Source organism: Rutidosis leptorrhynchoides, chromosome 5 (assembly GCF_046630445.1).
Source record: "Rutidosis leptorrhynchoides isolate AG116_Rl617_1_P2 chromosome 5, CSIRO_AGI_Rlap_v1, whole genome shotgun sequence".
NCBI classification, from domain to species: domain Eukaryota; kingdom Viridiplantae; phylum Streptophyta; class Magnoliopsida; order Asterales; family Asteraceae; genus Rutidosis; species Rutidosis leptorrhynchoides.
Genome location: NC_092337.1, coordinates 443,262,934 through 443,286,873, shown reverse-complemented (window position 1 = coordinate 443,286,873; position 23,940 = coordinate 443,262,934). Strand labels below are relative to the sequence as shown.

At 36.1% G+C, this 23,940-nt stretch overlaps 1 protein-coding gene across 1 annotated transcript; it reads left to right on the top strand.

Annotated features, from left to right (window-relative positions):
* Positions 1–1,627: 1,627 nt before the first annotated feature.
* On the top strand, positions 1,628–5,147 carry LOC139846475 (luminal-binding protein 5). Its single transcript, XM_071835962.1, has 7 exons — positions 1,628–1,747; positions 2,557–2,821; positions 2,911–3,125; positions 3,229–3,471; positions 3,556–4,035; positions 4,128–4,365; positions 4,447–5,147. The coding sequence occupies exons 1-7, from the start codon at positions 1,708–1,710 to the stop codon at positions 4,949–4,951; spliced, it is 1,986 nt and encodes a 661-aa protein (XP_071692063.1). The 5' UTR covers positions 1,628–1,707; the 3' UTR covers positions 4,952–5,147.
* The last annotated feature ends 18,793 nt before the right edge of the window (positions 5,148–23,940 follow it).

The window sequence follows — 23,940 nt, the reverse complement described above, 5'->3', positions numbered from 1 at the left end:
GTTAGTCGTTACATGTAAGTGTTGTTTTGAAACCTTTAGGTTAACGATCTTGTTAAATGTTGTTAACCCAATGTTTATAATATCAAATGAGATTTTAAATTATTATATTATCATGATATTATCATGTATGAATATCTCTTAATATGATATATATACATTAAATGTCTTTACAACGATAATCGTTACATATATGTCTCGTTTAAAAATCATTAAGTTAGTAGTCTTGTTTTTACATATGTAGTTCATTGTTAATATACTTAATGATATGTTTACTTATCATAGTATCATGTTAACTATATATATATATCCATATATATGTCATCATATAGTTTTTACAAGTTTTAACGTTCGTGAATCACCGGTCAACTTGGGTGGTCAATTGTCTATATGAAACATATTTCAATTAATCAAGTCTTAACAAGTTTGATTGCTTAACATGTTGGAAACATTTAATCATGTAAATATCAATCTCAATTAATATATATAAACATGGAAAAGTTCGGGTCACTACAAATATATCCGTTACCAACGGATATATACCCGTTTTTTTGTTTTTTTGTTTTTTTTTTAAAAAATTCAATTTTTACTCAATTTTTACTCCTATTTAAACCCCAACAATCATATCAATTATCACACAATTCATTTTACTCCCATTTCTACTTTTTATTTTTTTTACAAAAGTCTATTACTTTACAAATGGGTTCGAGGTTACGGGGGTCTAATTCTGACTCCGAAGATTTGCGGATTGTTCAATTAATTCAAGAAATAGAAGATGATGATTCCGAAGTCGAATCGGCACCATCTATTTCGAGGAGTTAGAGGTTACATCCCTAGGGAACGGGAGGTTGCTGCACAACGTTTGTGGAATGATTACTTTAGTGAGACGCCAAAATATCCACAAAAAAATTTAAACGTCGTTTTCGCATGCGCACACAATTATTTCTCCGGATAGTGCAAGGTATTACTACTTTCCAAAGTGATAATTTGCCACCATATTTTAGTTACTTTTCTCAAGGGTTTGATGCTATCGGTAGACCTACATTTACTGCTATACAAAAATGTACGTCGGCTATACGTCAATTGGCGTATGGCACCGCTCCCGATATGTGGGATGAATATTTGCAAATGAGTGAGCAAACATCAATACTATGTCTAGATTACTTTTGTATGTCCGAATGCACACGATGTTATATTTATTAACCATTTTAAATCATTTGAAAAAAATAAATAATAAAAATAGGTGGATTTAACACTGACATTTGACACTTGAGGTTATTGGGGGTCAAAATTTGACACTGTCATATCACAGACAGTTGCACTTTTTGAGCCAAAAAGTACGAATCTGCCTCTGTGATGTCACAGTTAGGGTTACAGCTAGTCTTATAGCCATTTTACCAGAAAGAGAACACATGACGATGCAAGAACCAATCCGAATACGCCACGTCATAATAACACGAGATCCATTGTTATTGGCTCAAACACCCCTCTCCAAAATCTGATTGGTCCAGGTCATCAACAATGACATGAAATTAGCTAGTTTCCACGCTATAGATCTGCACAAAGCCCACTCGCTTTATATAAACCCTAACTTCCACGCGCAGTTATTTGTATATTATCACACCAACAGAGTCTGAAAATTGAAAAAAAAAAAAAAAGACGCTCTATCTGTTCAATTTCACTAAACTCTGCAGAGGATTCGAACAAACAATGGCTGGTTCTCGCATCGCGCTAGCGATCATTTTAATCGGTAATCACATTACATTTTTACGCTTTTGTTTTATGATTTATTTTTGTTATAATTTGTATAGATCCGATCTACTTTTGCTGTTATTGTTGATATCGTTACTCTAGATCTGATGTATTCATTTACTTAATAACTTATTTTGTGAATGATCTGGTTTATTTTATGGATTAATTACGGATTTGTTCGAGATCTGAGAACGTCAGGGTTTTGTGCTGGTTAAAATTTGTACTAGTAGCTATTTGTTTGAGATATGATGAATCTATTTACGTTTTATTATAGATGCGAAGTAGATCTAGGATTAATTTGTCATAAATGTATTTAGGAAGTAGTTATTTTTGATTACATGATTACACGCAGATATGAATATTAACCTTTTATAAGTGTTATTGATTAACAAAAGCTGTTCATCTTAATGTGAAATGACGTTTTTCTGTCAAATAAGCAACTATAGATCCTGATTAAGATAGATCTTAGATAAAATTTTGAAAATCTGTATGATGTTACCTATTTGAGGTGTATATGTGTGGAACGTTTATTGATGTATCACTAGTTGGAATACGCGGATTCGATTTTAAAATGTTCCATAAACGATTATCGATTGTTCTTTAATCAGTTTTGGATTACACTGAATGTTTGATTACCTATTTGAGGTGTATATGTGTGGAACTTTTATTGATGGATAACTAGTTAATATCCCCGATTCGATTTTAAAATGTTCCATAAACGATCATTGATTTTTCTTTAATCGGTTTTGGATGACATTGAATGTTTGATTGATTAATTCTTATGTGCTAAATGACATTGTGTTACAGGTTGTCTAGCTGCAATTTCTATAGCAGAAGAGGCAAACAAGCTGGGAACAGTTATCGGGATAGATCTTGGAACTACTTATTCTTGTGTGGGTGTTTACAAGAATGGCCATGTTGAAATTATAGCTAACGATCAAGGTAACCGTATCACACCATCATGGGTTGCTTTCACCGACTCCGAGAGGTTGATTGGTGAGGCAGCAAAGAATCAGGCGGCCGTTAATGCCGAGAGGACTGTTTTTGATGTTAAGAGACTTATTGGGAGGAAGTATGTGTTTTTCAAATTTCTATTTGTTTGTGATATTGGTGTTAATCTATTTATTGATGTTGACAGTGTAACGTTTTATTTTTTGTTAGGTTTGAGGACAAAGAAGTACAAAGGGACATGAAACTATTTCCTTTCAAAATTGTGAACAAAGATGGAAAGCCTTATATTCAAGTCAAGCTTAAGGATGGGGAAACCAAGGTTTTCAGTCCCGAAGAGATCAGCGCCATGATTCTTACGAAGATGAAGGAGACAGCCGAAGCATTCCTTGGAAAGAAAATTAAGGATGCAGTTGTCACAGTTCCTGGTTTGTAACTAACAAATGCTACAAATCTATGATTTATATTTGTACTATTGTACCATTGAATGATGTTATCTAATGGTTATTATTGAACTGATTCGTTATGCAGCATACTTTAACGATGCTCAAAGACAGGCTACCAAGGATGCTGGTGTGATTGCTGGCTTAAACGTTGCTAGAATCATCAACGAACCTACAGCAGCTGCTATCGCATACGGTCTTGACAAGAAGGGTGGGGAGAAGAACATTCTTGTTTTTGACCTTGGTGGTGGTACTTTTGATGTTAGCGTCTTGACCATTGATAATGGTGTATTCGAGGTTCTTTCCACTAATGGAGACACCCATCTTGGAGGTTAGGGTTTCATTTTTTCTTGAACTTATATGTTTTGTTGAGAATCGCATTTAAGAAGAGATTCTGACCTTTAATATCTTGCAGGTGAGGACTTTGACCAAAGGATCATGGACTACTTCATCAAATTGATCAAGAAGAAGCATGGTAAGGACATCAGCAAGGACAACAGGGCTCTTGGAAAGTTGAGACGTGAAGCTGAGCGTGCCAAGAGAGCATTAAGTAGCCAGCACCAAGTTCGTGTTGAAATTGAATCACTCTATGATGGTATTGATTTCTCTGAGCCATTGACCCGAGCCCGTTTTGAAGAATTGAACAACGACTTGTTCAGAAAGACCATGGGACCTGTGAAGAAAGCAATGGATGACGCTGGTCTTGAGAAACGCCAAATTGACGAGATCGTTCTTGTTGGTGGTAGTACCAGAATTCCCAAAGTTCAACAGCTTCTTAGAGACTTTTTCGATGGCAAGGAACCAAACAAGGGAGTTAACCCTGATGAAGCCGTTGCTTATGGAGCTGCAGTTCAAGGTGGTATTTTGAGTGGTGAAGGTGGTGATGAAACCAAAGGTAAACCCTCTAATCTCCTATTTTAGTACCCCATTTATTATTCAAAGATATTTTCCATTTTATAAAATTGATTGTGTTTTACTGTGATGCAGATATCCTTCTTTTGGATGTGGCCCCACTTACCCTCGGTATCGAAACCGTCGGAGGAGTGATGACGAAATTGATCCCGAGAAACACCGTTATCCCAACCAAGAAATCACAAGTCTTCACTACATATCAAGACCAGCAGACCGTTGTCTCTATTCAGGTCTTCGAAGGTGAAAGGAGTATGACTAAAGATTGTAGACTTCTCGGAAAGTTCGATTTATCCGGCATCGCACCAGCTCCAAGGTTTGTTAATTGTTACTGACCCGATTATTACTATATGGTAATTTAATGGAGTGATATACTAATATTTTGTTATTGAAACAGGGGGACCCCACAAATTGAGGTGACATTTGAAGTTGATGCCAATGGTATCTTGAATGTGAAGGCTGAGGACAAGGGAACAGGAAAGGCAGAAAAGATCACAATCACGAACGAAAAGGGAAGATTGAGCCAAGAAGAAATCGAGCGTATGGTTCGTGAAGCCGAGGAGTTTGCAGAGGAAGACAAGAAGGTGAAGGAAAAGGTTGACGCACGTAACGCTCTCGAGACTTACGTGTACAACATGAAGAACCAAGTAAGCGACAAGGACAAACTGGCTGATAAATTGGAGGCTGATGAGAAAGAAAAGATTGAAGCTGCAACAAAGGAGGCTTTAGAATGGTTGGATGATAATCAGTCAGCAGAGAAAGAGGATTATGATGAGAAGCTTAAAGAGGTGGAAGCTGTTTGCAACCCGATTATCACCGCTGTTTATCAAAGAACAGGTGGGGCCCCTGGTGGTGGTGCAGATGAGTCAGCCGAAGATGATGAAGAACATGATGAACTTTAGGTCTCTTTATTAAATATAGACATGAGAAATAGTATGAAAGGGATTTAGTGTAATTTTTGGGGTACTTTGAATTAAGACATTTTTGTCCTTGTTTTTAACATTTGACAAAAGTTTATGTTTTGAAAGTGTAACATGCTTTCCTTTGCTTGCTTACATTTAGATTTGTTTTATAGGCACAAATCCTTTTCAAAATTGAGTTACATATCTTTCAAACCTGAATAGAGAGTAAATATTAACGGAAACATATCGTACAAGTTTACTTATCAATTATCAGTTTTTATATTACAAATATTATAGTAGCATTTTCATAGTTTAATAGGTACTAAAGTTTCGTAAAGTTGTTATCTACTATATATATATTTATATGTATTAAACAAAAATATACATAGGAAGTTGGCATCTTTTAGTTTTATTTGTTTTGCATCTTTTAATTGTCAAGTAAGCCTAATCACTATCTTAAATCCTGGCTTCGCCAATTCCCAGAAGACTAATGTATCCTCGTGTATACAGTTGCCCAATTTCCCATGAGGTGTGGTCTGCTTTCAGGAGGATAAAAATAGGCGGTCTACCCGCTTTCCTTTCGGTAACTTAATATCGTGATGGAACATGTACGTACTACACACACAAGTCAGAAGAAGTTAAAATTTCCATGGACGTTGGTTTTGTTTGATGAAGTTGACATATTTAATATCGTGATGGAACATGTACGTACTACACACACAAGTCAGAAGAAGTTAAAATTTCCATGGACGTTGGTTTTGTTTGATGAAGTTGACATATATTCCTTTTTATACTGTAACTTGTGAAACAAATCTAAACTGCTCCGTTTTTAGTAGTTTAAAGCTACGGTTAACCTAGGTCACTGACTTTATCCCTTTTATTTTGCAAGAAACTCGTGGATCCACTTCAATTCTTTGGTTACTGTACTTCTTAATTGCTTGTGATCCACGTTTCTGCATTAATTGTCGATACCAATCTACCTTTATCCATCCAGGTTTTGTGGCGACCCGCCAAAATCGTCATTGACGGCGCCGTCAACTTAGGTCCCGTTACGTGGTCATAAGTCTTTAAAACAACGTTTGACCAAAATATGTCGCATTCATTTCAAATGTAAAGATGTTTCAAAGTTTACAAAGTAGTTCAACGACTAATTATGTTACAACGTTTTAAAGTACAAATGAAATCTATGCGACACAATTTAAAGTAAAGTCAAAAGACGCTCCATGTATGCATGTATACTCGACATCCAAGCAAGTATCAAAATAGTGTGCGGAAGCATGTATCACTTAGCATTCAAGGACCTGAAAAAAACATAGAAAATCTGTCAACGAAAACGTTGGTGAAATCATAGGTTTAGTAAGTATATTGTATTGAACCACAAGATTTAGTATAAATTGATTATCCAAATCGTTTACATTCCAAAAGATGTTGTTTGTATCACGAGCACCCAATTATCAAGGCTTTACTGAATGGTACCTCTGCATCATAGTGTTAGAATTTACAGTATACACGAAAATACGTTTCATCCGCTAACGGTAGCGAACCGTCCGAATGAGGGTTCGTCAAACCCGTATGGCCACACAACATAAGTTCTCGCTTACACCCTACATGTGTAACTAATGATAATTGGACTTGAGGATTTTTGTTCTAACTCGCACGTAGAATGTTTGTTTTCGTACTTGTGTTCACTTTGTAAAACGAAACGTTTATGTTTTCTCATCCCAAGTATAAGTATAAAAGAGTAAAAGTGGGACTATGATCTCACCTTGAGTGCACGAGTATATATGTACTTCACAAAGTAAACGTGTGCAAAGAACGAATGCTAGTCTTGACCTAAACAAGTAGGTTGTATCAATATCAGTAAAACACGAGGTCGGTCGAAGTGGTTCAATTAGTCATATGGCTCGTTACGACTCGATTATATAGCATGTGAATCACGTTGTCAAGTTTCATGCAAGATACAAGTACAAGAGAGAGGTCATAACGATTAAACAAAGTATTGGTTAAGTATGAATAAAAGTCAATTTTGGTCAAGTCAAAGTCAACGAAAAAGTCAACACGTTCGGGTCGGGTCTCGGACAATTTTTCTGAGTTATATAACCATATATGAGCATGCTAGAACAAGTTACATGTTAATCGGAGGTGCGTAGCATAGTTAGAATTAAACGTGAAATGACCAAGTTGGACAGCCCTTTGCAGTTCATTTGGACGGCGTCCAGAATGGCTGGACGGCGTCCAGCAATGAAGGGCAGGATGGCGTCCAATGATTGGGATGGCGTCCAAACACCTGAGCTGCTGCATTTGCTGAAATTTCACAAGTCTCGAACCAAAACTCATTCAAACATAAATTGTGAACCGAAAACACTTAAAACATGTATCTTATATCGTTGGAAAGGTATTTTGACGAGAAAAACAACTAAACACATATCATCAACTAAATCCAACACTTAGTACATCAAAGTCCAACATTTATGCTCAACATAATTACTCCAAGTTCATTAAATGCGTTTCATGATTCGGGCAACCAATTTACATGTATGATATGCCGTTTCGAAGGTACTTAAACATACATTGCAACTAAACACTTACCAACAACATTGAGAAGCATTTAATGCATCCAAAATCATATTTAAGGCTACCAAACCCTAACCAAAAATCATAAATTTAACATTCATGTTAATGGAGTCTTTCCAAGTCAACCTACATACCAAATTGAAGCTAGTGATGCTAGTAACACATTTAATACATGCACTTTAACATCTAACAACATTTAATCAACCAAAACTCAAGATCAAACTAGTCATTTTTCAAGTTCAAGCTAGTTACACCAAAATAACAAGATCGAGCATACAAACCACATATTCATGTTAGACTCGAGCCATAGACACTAACTAACACACTTTTAAGTCAAAAACATCAAGAACAAGAAATCTAGAGTTTTTAGAAAGTTACCCAAAAGAGATGAAGTTGGTATGGAATTGAAGAGGAAGATGCAAGGATTCCAAATATGTAATTTGTTTTGAAGAACGCTTGCTAGATCGATTTTAGATGATTTTTTAGTCACTAGTTTGACCCTTTGGCAACTTTAGTCCCTCGAGTTTAAAAGCGGGTGCATGAATTAACCATCGAATTATCTTAAATACGCTAGAGTAAACGGGTGATGTTATAATTAAACAATGGACCTTAAAATAAATAAACGAAAAGTAAACAGAAAAAGACGGGCTGTTACATTACCTACTCCTTCCCGAAATTTAAGTAGACGTGGTGGTCGTTGTTTCCTCCTCGGGACCTTGCGTTGCCAAATCTACGAATAAGTGAGGGTACTTTCTTTTCATTTGATCTTGTCTTTCCCACGTAAACTCGGGTCCTCTTTTGGCATTCCAACGGACTTTGACAATCGGAAATTTACTTTGTTTTAGCGTCTTAATGGAGTGGTCCACAATTTCAACCGGTTCTTCCACGAAATGAAGTTTGTCATCAATATTAAGCTCCTCGAGAGGGATGACGAGTTCGGGTTCGGTAAGGCACTTCTTCAAGTTCGATACATAGAAAGTAGGATGAATGGAGCTCAGTTGAATCGGAAGGTCTAAACGGTAAGCAACGGGTCCAATACGCTCCAAGATTTCAAAAGGACCAATATATCACGGATTTAGTTTTCCACGTTTCCCGAAATGGATTACACCTTTCCAAGGTGCGACTTTTAACATTACGCGGTCACCCACTTGGAATTCGAGATCCTTACATCTAATGTCGATATAGCTCCTTGGATTTGGGCGATCTTCTCGGTTGTTTCATGAATGAGTTCGGGTCCGGTGTTTTGCTTGTCGCCTACTTCGGCCCAACAAATAGGAGAATGACATTTGCGGCCATATAACGCTTCGAAAGATGCAACATTAATGCTCGAGTGATAACTATTGTTGTAAGAGAATTCGGCTAGAGGCAAGTGCTTTTTCCAAGCTTTTCCGAAATCGATAACGCAAGCTCGTAACATGTCTTACAGGGTTTGAATCGTGCGTTCGCTTTGTCCGTCGGTTTGTGGACGGTATGCGGTACTCATGTCTAAGCGTGTTCCCAACGCTTCTTGTAAGGCACCCCAAAATCTAGAAATAAAACGGCCATCTCGGTCAGAAATAATCGATAAAGGTACACCGTGACGAGACACAATCTCCTTTATGTAAAGTTGTGCAAGTTTGTCCATTGTGGGCAGATTTGGTGAGACGGTCAACAATACCCAAATGGTATCATAACCGCATATTGTCTTTGGTAGTTTTGTGATAAAGTCCATCGTTATTCTTTCCCACTTCCATTGCGGGATTTCAGGTTGTTGAAGTAACTCGGATGGCCTTTGATGTTCGGCTTTGACTTTGGAGCAAGTTAAACACTTTCCAACATAAGTAGCAACGTCCCTTTTAATGTTCGGCCACCAATATTGTTCTTTGAGATCGTGGTACATTTTACCGGCACCGGGGTGAATCGAATACCTTGACTTATGGGCTTCGTCTAGGATAAGGCTTCGTAAATCCCCATAACTAGGCACCCAAATTCTTCCGGTGAAATATCGGAGTCCGGTCTCCTTAACTTCGAATTGAGAGGCGAGAACGTTCAAGCGTTCGAGAGAAATATTCTCATCTTTGAGAGCCTCATCTTGGGCTACACGAATTTGGTTATTGATATTGGTGTGGATGGTGATGTTTAAAGCTCGGACATGAAGAGGCACCATTCTTTCCTTTTGACTTAAGGCATCGGCTACTACATTTGTCTTCCCGGTATGGTAACGAAGCTCACAATCGTAATCGTTCAAAGTTTCAATCCACCGTCGTTGTCTCATGTTTAGTTGTTTTTGATCGAAGATGTGTTGGAGGCTTTTGTGATCGGTGAAGATAGTACTTTTGGTTCCGTAAAGATAGTGTCTCCACATTTTGAGTGCAAAGACAAAGACTCCAAGTTCAAGATCATGTGTCGTGTAGTTTCATTCGTGGATTTTCAATTGTCGGGAGGCATAAGCAATAACTTTCTTTCGTTACATCAATACACACCCAAAACCATGATTCGAGGCATCGCAATATACAACAAAATCATCATTGCCTTGAGGAAGAGATAAGATAGGAGCGGTGGTTAACTTTTTCTTCAAGATTTGAAACGCGGACTCTAGTTCGGTTTCCCAAACGAATTTCTTTCCCTTGTGAGTTAACGCGGTTAAAGGACGAGCAACCAAGGAGAAATCTTCGATGAATCTACGATAATATCCGGCGAGGCCCAAGAATTAACGAATGTGAGTAGGAGTAGTAAGGGTTTCCCATGTACTAATGGCTTCGATTTTCGCGGGATCGACCTTAATACCTTGGTCGCTCACAACATGACCAAGAAATTGAACTTCCTTTAACCAAAATTCACACTTGGAGAATTTGGCATAAAGTCGTTCTTGTCTCAAGAGTTCAAGCACGAGTCGGAGGAGTTGTTCGTGTTCTTCTTCGCTTTTAGAATAGACCAAGATATCATCTATGAATACAATAACGAATTTGTCGAGATACGGCTTACACACTGTTCATAAGGTCCACGAATACCGCCGGTGCATTAGTTAACCCGAACGACATTACAAGAAACTCATAACTACCATAACGAGTCCGGAAAGCGGTTTTGGAGACATCTTCCCCCTTAACACTTAGTTGATGATAACCCAAGCAGAGATCGATTTTGGAATACACACGAGATCCTTGTAATTGATCAAAGAGGTCATCGATGCATGGAAGACGATATCGGTTCTTAACCATCAATTTGTTTAGTTCACGATAATCGATGCACATTCGTACGGATCCATCTTTCTTCTTAACGAATAAAATCGGAGCACCCCATGGTGAATGGCTAGGTTGGATAAAACCACGGTCAAGTAGTTCTTGAATTTGACTTTGTAATTCTTGCATCTCGGATGAAGAAAGTCTATATGGTGCGCGTGCTATGGGTGCGGCTCCCAGAATAAGATCGATTTGGAATTCAACCGGTCGAGGAGGTGGAAGACCCGAAAATTCTTCGGGAAATACATCAAAAAAGTCACTAACAATTGGCACATCATCGATATGCTTCTCATTGGTCTCGACTTTCTTAACATGGTCTAGGATCGTAAAACAACCTTTACGAAGATATTTTTCAACTTTAAGGCACGAAACGAGGTTGAGTCCGGTGCAACTCTTATCGCCATAGACAATCAAGGGTTCACCATTCTCGATAGGAATTTGAATCGATTTAAGATCACAAAGGATGTGAGATTTTATTTTGGCTAACCAATCCGTACCGATTATTATATCGAAGCTCCCTAGTTCTATTGGTATCAAGTCAATTTCAAACTCTTTACCCAATAAGTTTAACGTACACCCCCGATAAAATTTGTCGGCACTCAATAGTTTCCCGTTGGACACTTCAGTGGCGTAAGTAGTATCTAGTGGAAGTGGTGGAGTGCAAAAGGATTGAGTCAAGGTCTTGGATACAAAACTCTTATGGGCACCCGAGTCGAATAAGCAAGAAACATAAGAGTTGTTGAGAAGAAACGTACCCATGACTAGTTCATTGTCATCTCGGGCATCCTCGGTGTTAACGTTGAAAGCTCGGTCGCGTGCATTAGGGTTAGCTTTATTCTTTGGGCATGCATTCTTATAATGGCCTGGTTGGCCACATTCGTAACAAACACCCGTTTTTGGTGCATTTGGCCCCTTTTGAGCGGCGGGAGCGGTATTTGTGATGCCCCGTACAAAACCATCGTGTACGATTTGTTAACAACAGGATCTTTACACGGTCAAATACTATATGCTGTTTGAAAACCAGTTTGCATTCATAAAAAGATAGCATTTTACAAAAGATAACGTGACACAGAGGTCATTACAAAGCAATTATTCAAATAACATAAGTTGCGAATGCAAATTAAAAGTTTCATGATTGAGACATCTCTAAGTTATGCAGCGGATATCTAACACAGCAGGTCCTTAACAGCAAGTCTAAACATCATGACCGCAAGTCTATCAGCGGAAGCAAGATACCTATAAGCACCTGAGAAAACATGCTTAAAAACGTCAACAATAATGTTGGTGAGCTATAGTTTAAATTGTAACAGTAATATAAGATTGACCACGAGATTTCAATGTTTCAAAACAGTATGAAAAGTATATGCATAACCGTGGGCACATGGTAACTAGACTTAACGTAAATATAAATATCACCCCCTAAAAGTACACCTGGCGAGTGCGTATGTCCTCGAAGTATTAAATACCCGTTAAATGCTAGCGCGACTAGCCCGAGTGGGGATGTCAAACCCTATGGATCCATATATAATATTCGCGTTCACCAGTTCAAAAACCAATGATTAAACGTTAACGTGCTAAGTGGAATCTTTATGCCGTTATATAACCCACACATATGTAAAGTTTAAGTACTCGTGTCAAGTAAGTAAAACATAAAAAGCGCATATATTCTCAGTCCCAAAAATAGTACAAGTAAAAAGGAAAGCTATAACTCACAATGAATAAGCAACACAAGTCGATACGAAAGTGTGCAAGTAGTAAGACGGTCCGAAAGGCCGTCAACTTAAATCAAAGGTTACTTGGTCAGTAGGTTGTCTTTATAAGTTCTAATAGTGCATAAAATAAGTTTAAGTGTCATCATCATCATCATTCATCATTGTAAAAGCTAAGTAAGTTTAACAAGTATAGAGATCGAAACAATAGGCTGACTTGGATCAGATGCTACGACCTCTACGTGAATCAAAAAGACACGTAGTCAGTGGCTATGGCTCCATATGTGAGTCTTCTAACTGCTGACCAATTTTCAGAACCTAAATCGTCTTCGTTTGACCGTGGAGATGGTTTAAGTGCCTGTAGGTCAAAAATTTCAGCACAACGTTACAAGGGCGTAGTGAATTTCGGAGGGCCATAAATCCTAAACCGTAACTCGGATTAAGACGAGGCCTAAACGGAAAATCATCTACTCGAACCGAGCTAACTGAAAATCAAATTTACAGTAGCCCAGGTTACAGATAAGATCCCAAAAACAGTAAACTAGTGCTCCGGTGGGGTTCTTGGTGCTTGATGCTCATCACGGTTCTCATCCTTGATGCTTGTAGCTTCAAGTGTACAACTCGTTGATGGGTTAGCATCACCTTTACCAAGATTCTACCATCAACACACAATATGTTAAGACCAAGTAAGAACACCACTCATTTAAGAGTCTTAGATGGATGATGAACCAAGGTTACATCATATCCTTAGTCTTAACACAAATACAAGTCCTATTTACAAACAATGTTACAAACTTTACTTCAATTAAACAAGTATTAACACAATCTATATCAAATGAAGTGATGGAACCCTAAGCTAGAGAGCTTGGATCTTTTCACACAAGTTATAAGGTCACAAAGCTAGAAAGCTTGAACCTTTAGTGTTCTTGAAGACCTTGAAGCATAAAGCTTAGATCTTTAAGTTACATGAAGACCATAAACACAAGTTTTGATCTTTACAACAAAATAATGAGACCATAAGTTAGAAAACTTAGATCCAACAAAAGATATGAAGATTCAAGCTAGAAAGCTTGCATCTTGGTTGTTCTTGAAGATCTTGAAGCATAAAGCTTGGATCTTTAAGATACATGAAGATTACAAACACAAGTTTGAATCTTTATAACAAAATAACAAGATTAATGTAAAAAGATTTAGATCTACAAAGTAGGTGAAGATTCAAAGCTAGAAAGCTTGAATCTTCCATGTTCTTGAAGGATTCAAATCCAAGTTTTAATCTACAAGATGTAATCAAGATCAAAGCTAAAAAGCAAGACCTTTAAATGATGATGATGATTTCGTGTAAGATGAAGGAAGAAGAAGAAGAAAAATTTAATTACTTACACTTTTTAGAGAGAGAAAGACTAGAGAAAGAATTAGAGAGTAAGTGTGTGTGAAATGCAAATGAGAGCAAGTGTAAAATGGGTGAAATAAGGCTAGTATTTATAGGGAAATGAGGGTGAGGGGGAGGCCATATGGCCGTTAGAATTAGAGGGGACAAAGGGGACAAAAAGTTGCTTTTTGGTTAATGGTTGTCTAAAGTAGGTGCTTATGCTAGGATCCCATGCAACATTAAGGATAATACTTGACATAAATGCTAGCATGTTCCCTCTAATAAATGGGCATTTGTCTTACTTATTAATGAGTCACTAGCCATTATTTATTGGGCTAATTAAATGGGCCACTAGTTAGAGTAGGGTGGACTTAAGTCCAACAAGGTAGAAAATTCAACAAGACTAACTAGTGTGTTCTAGTAAATTATTAATCGTAATTAAGCATCCAAAAATCTAAGTAATTATTATTATAAAATAATAATTAATATTTCGTAGTCATAATATTCTGATTACGACAAAAGTTAAACGTGTGTGCAGTTCGCGGTTTATTCAAAACGTCAAGTGACACTAACGGTCATAAAGGCTTCCTGTGATCAAGTTAAGTATCCTATGTACTCTAAGGCACGTTTTAATGTATAAATGAAAGTAAACCATGTATATTAAGATTCCAGAGTATAAAGTAGCACAGTACGCACAAATACGCAGTTTCGCAAAAACACAAGGCATAAAAGCAAGTCGAAAAAGTCGGGTCGTTACATTACCCACCTGTTAATGGAAATTTCGTCCTGAAATTTGAGGAGTGACTAAAAATGGTATCGTATTTAAATAAGAAGTAGCGTATCAAGGTTCCGTGAGACTCGTGGGCTCAGAAGTGAGTTATTTACCTCGAAAGGTACTTGGGCGTATAAAAGTAAGAATAGGTATATGACATTAATTAAGTCTCTTGTCCTAAGAGATCAACAAATTGATTTTGTTTCTTGCTAATACGAATATGTCATCCGAATATATATCTACAAAAGGAAAGATGATGTTTTTAGCCCTACAGGCATCTTTAGTAAGCTGGATGCATGGAATACATCATGAAAGTTACTAAACTCATCTAAAACATCGAGCGCTTATGTCGCAATACCAAGCTGACAGGTAGAATGGAAAACATGGCGATCACAACCATGCGATTTGATGTCTGGATAGGGTTAGCCATGGATTTTGTACTAATCCCTTAATTTCGGAAGGAGACCATAGGTATGAAGAACCCGATATTTAAGAACGTTTCATTTGACTAAATGAATTGAAATTTTTGCTGAAAGTGACTAATCGGACTTATATGCAATGCAAGCCATAATTATTTATAGTGTCTTCAGGACGGTCTGAACGAACAATGAAGGATATCACCCAATTTACCATACTGCAGGTGAACTTATCCTTAGATGGAATGAAAGCACAGTTCCATAATGTAACTTTATCCTTTCAGTTACATGTTGAAGTTAGGGTTAACATTAATTAGAACAACATATAGTTGCAATCAACGAAGGAATAAATATGTAGAGTATCCACATCAGTGTCGTAGATGTTTTAAGCAGTCCTCTTCCAAGAGGATAACAAGATTCATAGGTTCTTAAAGTATCTTATATTACATTTCCGAAAGAAAATCGCGTGAAAAGGTGTGGTCTTTGAACGAGAGTGAATTCTTCGAGTGGGTTGATATGAATTTATCCTTATACTTAAGGGGATGCGCGGATGAGAAGTTACTTGAACCCTTGGTCCTAAAGAATGGTTTACTCTAAGTGAAAAGAATCTCAAAAACGATTCATTGTACCTCAACCTACTGATTCATAGAGGTGATGTTTACGAGGGTGTTGCGATTAATCGTGAAACATTGAGAGTAAAAACCCACTTAGTGCTTTTCCTACAATGGAGTGACTACTGAGTGTTCCCCCTTTATCGGCCCGCGTTTTTGCCAAGTCTAACCTTAAAAGGAACATTTTATGAGCGCAAAGACTTCCTAACAAATTTTTATAAAACTGCCATACAATATGGCTCGAGAGTTTTTAACAAAGATCTTAATAGTAAGCTTCATCCCTAACGGAGGGCGATAAAAAGTGTGATCCATACATGGTGTAGTCTAATACGAAAAACCTTTAATAAAATCAACCAAGGAAGTTTTGAAAATCCTTTTAACGTTTGATGTAACAACATAAACGAAACGAAGTTCCTAGTAAATTTAGAAGTATGTACAACGTGTACCCTTTTGCGTAATACTAATTGACTTACGTTAACCAACTCAATAAAGGAGCGACTTTTAAATATCTTGAAGGTATAACTTAGTATGTACTAAACCAAAATAAGTAAGGGTAAATTTATACATATATGATTTTATAAATCGCGTAAGTGATAGAAAAGTTCTTAGTACTTTCATTTGTCCATAAATCTCGTGAGGACCGCACAAATAAAACGTGTAAAATCAACGTGTAAAATTTTTGATAAAATAGTTTTTCGTATTTCAGAGGTTACGAGTTGAAAAGGGTCGAGTGAAAAATCTTTGAATCATCGGTTGACATGTTACTAGGTAATGAAAACTAATGAATTAATTGTAGTTTTGATGATTATCACGGACTTAAGTCTTTGGCCCAAAAATGTTCACATTCGAAGCCGTTGCTAAAAAGTGAGGTATGAAGGATAGAGCATGAGGATGAGAAGTTAATCGCTTCTTAACTTTGCAAGATACCAAACAGGTTATGACTAATATTAGAGTCGGAATACTAATGGTGTTAATATCACTAAGTGAGATTCTCTTGAAATAAGTCAGGACTTAGAGTTATGTAAGAAAGAGCATCGTTCCAACAGGCGTGGCAAATAAGATCCTTGGGGTAACGCAATAATTTTGAATGGTTTAAGTGTTAGTGGGTGCCCAAAGGCTCTGCATGACGTGGTAGTAAGTGCCTTCATCACATACACACTCACACACACACACACACACACATGAATCTCTCAATTTCGACGGTTGTAAATTCTTCATGATGACTTGGATGCGAATAAGCAACGAAAAAAAAATTTATATAATAAGCAACGGGAATTTTATAGAAATCGTTTAAGGTGACAATATAAGAAAAGAAACGAAGTTCTTAGTAAACTAGTGTTATGTACAACATGTACTTATTCTAAGTAAAGTATCTTTTGAATAAAAGAATTGATTTGTAAAAGTGAAAGTAAAATTTCATATGGACTAGTAAAAAATAAGTGATTATTTACTTTATTATATATAACATATATGATTTCAAAAATTTGCACGAATGGTAAATGAAATAAATTTATTTTCGTAAAACTTTGAGAGGATCGCACAGTAAGATAGTGTGTGTAAAATTTTGGCAAACAAAATTTCATATTTCAGAGGTTACAAGTTGGAAAAAGATTGATGAGGATCGAGTAAAAGATTTTTGAAAATTTCGGGTGATATTTGAGGTAATTAAAACTATTGAATTTAAATGCGGTTGATGACTATTAGTAGGGCATAAGTTCTTCGATCAAAAATGCTAAAGTGTGAAGTTGTTGCTTATAAGCGAGATGTATGAGGATGAGAATTAACCTTCCATTGATTTTGAAAATTTCGAACTGGTCTGACTAATATCGAAGTAAGAAGGATGATGGCGTGATTATCATCAAATATGAAATCTCTCGGAATAAGTTAGGATTTAGAGTCGCGTAAGAATGAGTATCAAATAAGAGTCTTGGGTAGTCCTTAAGATATAATTTGAATCGCCGAAGTGACGGGATACAATTTCCTTTATGTATCATCGTGTAAGTTTGTCCATTGTATCGGTTTCTTTCATAGCTAGAAAGTGAGCAGACTTGGTGAGATGGTCGGCAATAACCTAGATAGTGTCATAACTGCCTATTGTTTTCGGTAGCTTCGGGATGAAATCCATTGTTATTCCTTCCCATTTCCATTGTGGGATTTTAGGTTGTTGTCATGCAACTAATACAGTTCAGCTTCGGGCTACTTCTCTCCCTGTAATAGCTCACCATTCTTGCGAGGCATACGAATAATCTTCTCACTATAATTAACTTTCGCTTTCATCCTTGAAAGTCAGTCCGTTCCAACTATTTCATCAAATCTTCCCAACTTGATGAGTATTAGGTTAATCCTAAAGTCCATTCCAACTTTTACATCAAGCTTCCTAACTTGATGGGTGTTAGGTTAATCTTAAGGTTCATTCCAACCAAATCTTATTATATTGCCGTGAAAATTTTTATCAATCTTCTCAAATAACATCTGCTTGTGCGCAGGTAACTAATCCCTTCCAACTACTACTATAAAACTTCCAAGTTTTGTTGGCATGAGGTCATCTCCAAATGACCCACCTGTTAATTTTAAGGTACTACCTTAAATTACTCCTCTATCTCTGCCAGCTTACCATTAGCTTATCCTATAGAATACTTAACGCTCATGGTTGTTAATGGCTTATCAGTCATAACACTAAGGTTCTTAGATATAAGGTTTCTATCGCTCTGGTATTAAACAACCTCGAGACAATAAAACGTTGTGACGAATCGTCCCCTAACTATAATCAGGATCCATGCGAGTTTCCATAACGATCGCTCTACCGCAAGTGAGTCCAAAGTTTTTCCTATTTCAGAACTTTTTCCCTTAAGTATCCAGGGTGTCTATATCTATAACAAATTTTCAGGTTAACAATTCTGCAATAAAGGCCTTCCTTGTACAATATCTGAGCTATGTGGTTATTCTTTCCCTACCTCTAACAGAACATAATGCGTATACTCAAGTGGTTCCTACCAAAATTTCCCTTGAATCGCTTCATATTCCTTATATAGTAACATTGGAACTTTTGCATGATTTACTTCAATATAATCACGCTGGCCTGGCGTCATTATATTGTACTAAATCGTACGTTCATTCCAATATCACTCCATATGGTCAATGTAACATGATCACTCCAAGTTCTACTCAATTTCATCTAACGGTGCTTTATCTATGCTATCTCAGAACCAAATCTACATAATTAATCTCACAGTTTCTCGACGTGGGTGCATAGGTTCCGTAGGTCATGCATCAATGCCTAAATGTCCCGAAATTTCTTCAAAATGTTCAGGTTCAGGTAATGTCGTTAGGTTCCTTTCTAGAAATTCAATGTGGGTCTCGCGTCGAGTTGTACATGTAGCAAGTAGTAATACGATATGTTTCAAGGTGACTCCCAAGTCTTTGGGTATGGCTGAGCATCAGTGGAAGACACTATGACCTTATGAAAGGAGATGTCCTCCCGACTTCTCCGATTCCTAAGAGTGTTGGGGACCTAAGTCCAGAAGTGTCGTTAGATCATCGAGTAGTGGTGTAGAATGAAAGAGATAAGTGACAGTCATGAAAGCGTACGGGATACGGGTCAACTCGCGGAAATTGAACATCCTTCTAATGTTCATACGTTGTATGTGGCTAATTAGAGTGAGCTCGGGCTGCAGTTACTCCGACAAGTCCTCACATATCTCCTCCTCCGAGGATCAACTTTAGTGGGCGTGTAATCTGAGGGGTACTCTTCCTAGACTGCGTGAAGTAATGCTTCGATCTCTGGAATGGTGGAATGGTAGTAACATGTGGATTACAATACTAATCCTTAGGGTTAGACGTGTGGGAAAAGGGTTCAGAAAAACATCTGAACTAGAAGAGATAAATTTTCCAAGTCGGTACAGCGAAAAGTAGACGGGTAGCAAGCACGTTATCAGGCATAGTAACTACAGCAGCCTAGATCGTCTACAGCAATGCATAGTATGGCAATAATAACTGTTCTAAACAGAAGTAACATGCAAAAGCAGATAGTAGCATACAGTAGCGTAAAATAAGCAATAACATACAGCAAGTTCGCAAAGCAGTAAAGGTAAGCAGTAGCATGCAGTGAGATCATATAGCAGTAAAAGTAAACCATAGCATGCAGTAAGTTCCGTAGAAACAAGTAAACAAGCAAGTTATAGATTAGTCCTATTAGCGAATCCTACTCGGCTCAGTCTACCAAATGTGACGCCCCGTACAAAACTATCGTGTACGATTCGTCAACAACAGGATCTTTACACGGTCAAATACTATATGTTGTTTGAAAACCAGTTTACATTCATAAAAAGATAGCGTTTTACAAAAGATAACGTGACACAGAGGTCATTACAAAGCCATTATTCAAATAACATAAGTTGCGAATGCAAATTAAAAATTTCATGATTGAGACATCTCTAAGTTATGCAGCGGATATCTAACACAGCAGGTCCTTAACAGCAAGTCTAAACATCATGACAGCAAGTCTAACAGCAGAAGCAAGATACCTCTAAGGACCTGAGAAAACATGCTTAAAAACGTCAACAATAATGTTGGTGAGCTATAGTTTAAATTGTAACAGTAATATAAGATTAACCACGAGATTTCAATGTTTCAAAACAGTATGAAAAGTATATGCATAACCGTGGGCACATGGTAACTAGACTTAACGTAAATATAAATATCACCCCCTAAAAGTACACCTGACGAGTGCGTATGTCCTCGAAGTATTAAACACCCGTTAAATGCTAGCGCGACTAGCCCGAGTGGGGATGTCAAACCCTATGGATCCATATCTAATATTCGCGTTCACCGGTTCAAAAACCAATGATTCAACGTTACCGTGCTAAGGGGAATCTTTATGCCGTTATATAACCCGCACATATGTAAAGTTTAAGTACTCGTGTCAAGTAAGTAAAACATAAAACGCACATGTATTCTCAGTCCCAAAAATAGTATAAGTAAAAAGGGAAGCTATAACTCACAGTGAATAAGCAATACAAGTCGATAGGAAAGTGTGCAAGTAGTAAGTCAGTCCGAAAGGTCGTCAACCTAAATCAAAGGTTACTAGGTCAGTAGGTTGTCTTTATAATTTCTAATAGTGCATAAAATAAGTTTAAGTGTCATCATCATCATCATTCATCATTGTAAAAGCTAAGTAAGTTTAACAAGTATAGAGATCGAAACAATAGGCTGAATTGGATCAGCTGCTACGACCTCTACATAAATCGAAAAGACGCGTAGTCAGTAGCTATGGCTCCGTATGTGAGTCCTCTAACCGCTGACCAATTTTCAGAACCTAACTCGTCTTCGTTTGACCGTGGCGACGGTTTAAGTGCGAGTAGGTTAGAAATTTTAGCACAACATTACAAGGGCGTAGTGACTTTCGGAGGGCCATAAATCCTAAACCGTAACTCGGATTAAGACGAGGCCTAAACGGAAAATCATATACTCGAACCGAACTAATTGAAAATTAACTTTACAGTAGCCCAGGTTACTGATCAGATCCTGAAAAATAGTAAACAACTGCTCCGATGGGGTTCTTGGTGCCTGATGCTCATCACGGTTCTCATCCTTGATGCTTGTAGCTTCAAGTGTACAACTCGTTGATGGGTTAGCATCACCTTGACCAAGATTCTACCATCAACACACAATATGTTAAGACCAAGTAAGAACACAACTCATTTAAGAGTCTTAGATGGATGATGAACCAAGGTTACATCATATCCTTAGTCTTAACACAAATACAAGTCCTATTTACAAACAAAGTTACAAACTTTACTTCAATCAAACAAGTATTAACACAATCTAAATCAAATGAAGTGATGGAACCTTAAGCTAGAGAGCTTGGATCTTTTCACACAAGTTATAAGGTCACAAAGCTAGAAAGCTTGAACCTTTAGTGTTCTTGAAGACCTTGAAGCATAAAGCTTAGATCTTTAAGTTACATGAAGACCATAAACACAAGTTTTGATCTTTACAACAAAATAATGAGACCATAAGTTAGAAAACTTAGATCCAACAAAAGATATGAAGATTCAAGCTAGAAAGCTTGCATCTTGGTTGTTCTTGAAGATCTTGAAGCATAAAGCTTGGATCTTTAAGATACATGAAGATTACAAACACAAGTTTGAATCTTTATAACAAAATAACAAGATTAAAGTAAAAAGATTTAGATCTACAAAGTAGGTGAAGATTCAAAGCTAGAAAGCTTGAATCTTCCATGTTCTTGAAGGATTCAAATCCAAGTTTGAATCTACAAGATGTAATCAAGATCAAAGCTATAAAGCAAGACCTTTAAATGATGATGATGATTTCGTGTAAGATGAAGGAAGAAGAAAAAGAAAAATTTAATTACTTACACTTTTTAGAGAGAGAAAGTCTAGAGAAAGAATTAGAGAGTAAGTGTGTGTGAAATGCAAATGAGAGCAAGTGTAAAATGGGTGAAATTGAAAGGACCCGTTCATATACATTATAAACGATTCACAATAGTTGATTACATTGCGAGGTATTTGACCTCTATATGATACATTTTACAAACATTGCATTCGTTTTTAAAAGACAATCTTTCTTTACATCAAAAATTGACAGGCATGCATACCATTTCATAATATCCACTATCCAACTATAAATTAATTTAATAATAATCTTTGATGAACTCAATGACTCGAATGCAACGTTCTTCGAAATATGCTATGAAAGACTCCAAGTAATATCTTTAAAATGAGCAAATGCACAGCGGAAGATTTCTTTAACACCTGAGAATAAACATGCTTTAAAGTGTCAACCAAAAGGTTGGTGAGTTCATTAGTTTATCATAATCATTTATTTCCATCATTTTAATAGACCACAAGAATTTCATTTCCAGTTCTCATAAATATACGTCCCATGCATAGAGATAAAAAATAATCATTCATATGGTGAACACCTGGTAACCGACATTAACTAGATACATATAAGAATATCCCCTATCATTCCGGGATCCTCCTTCGGACATGATATAAATTTCGAAGTACTAAAGCATCCGGTACTTTGGATGGGGTTTGTTAGGCCCAATAGATCTATCTTTAGGATTCGCATCAATTAGGGTGTCTGTTCCCTAATTCTTAGATTACCAGACTTTAATAAAAAGGGGCATATTCGATTTCGATAATTCAACCATAGAATGTAGTTTCAATTACTTGTGTCTATTTTGTCAAACATTTATAAAAGCGCATGTATTCTCAGTCCCAAAAATATAAAGGGTAAAAAGGCAAATGAAACTCACCATACTGTATTTCGTAGTAAAAATACATATAACGTCATTGAACAAGTGCAAGGTTGACCTCGGATTCACGAACCTAAATTAATTATATATATTTATGTGTTGGTCAATATTTGTCTAACAAATTAGGTTAAGTCATAGTGTACCACAATCCTAATGCTCGAGACTAATATGCAAAAGTCAACAAAAGTAAATTTGACTCAAAATAATTTCCAAAAATCTATACATGATTAATATATAGTTTAAATATCGTCGTTTTATATTTTTAAATATTTTTAAAAGATTTATTAGAGTAAATAATATAATTTATTTATTAATAAATAAAATTTTATATTAAATTTATATAATAAAATATACTTTTATATATATTAAGTAATAAAATTTATAGGGTTCATTTAATATCATAAAGATAATATGATAGGTATTATTAAAGTAAGTTATTACACGTAGTAAAATATGTTTGTATCACATATTTATTTGATAAAATAATATCTATAATGATAGTAAGTAAAAGTTGTATTATTTTGTAATAATAATTATTATAAAAATATCAATATTTATAATTACTAAGATGACATTATGATAAAACGATAATTCTAATTATGATAACTTTAATATTACGATAATTTTTAATATTATCTTTAAAATAATAATTCTATTTAAAATAATAATAATAATGATATTTTATAGTAACAATGACATTTCTATTAAAATGATAATTTTTGTTAAAATGATAGTTTTAATACTAACGATACTTTTAATAATAATAGTAATGATAAAAATAATAAGAACGATAATTTTATCTAAATCAATATCTTATAATATTTTAATTTCATCATGATACTCCTACTCATTATTTCCTAATCGTTTCGTTTAATAGCTTTTAATCGTCTTTTATATCGTGTTCATAATAATGATAATAATAGTAATCAAAATAATTAGGTGTTACAAATATTTATTTTAAATACACTAATATTAATAATGATAGTTACTATAACATTATTAACGATAATACTAATAATTATCTTAATGATAATATAG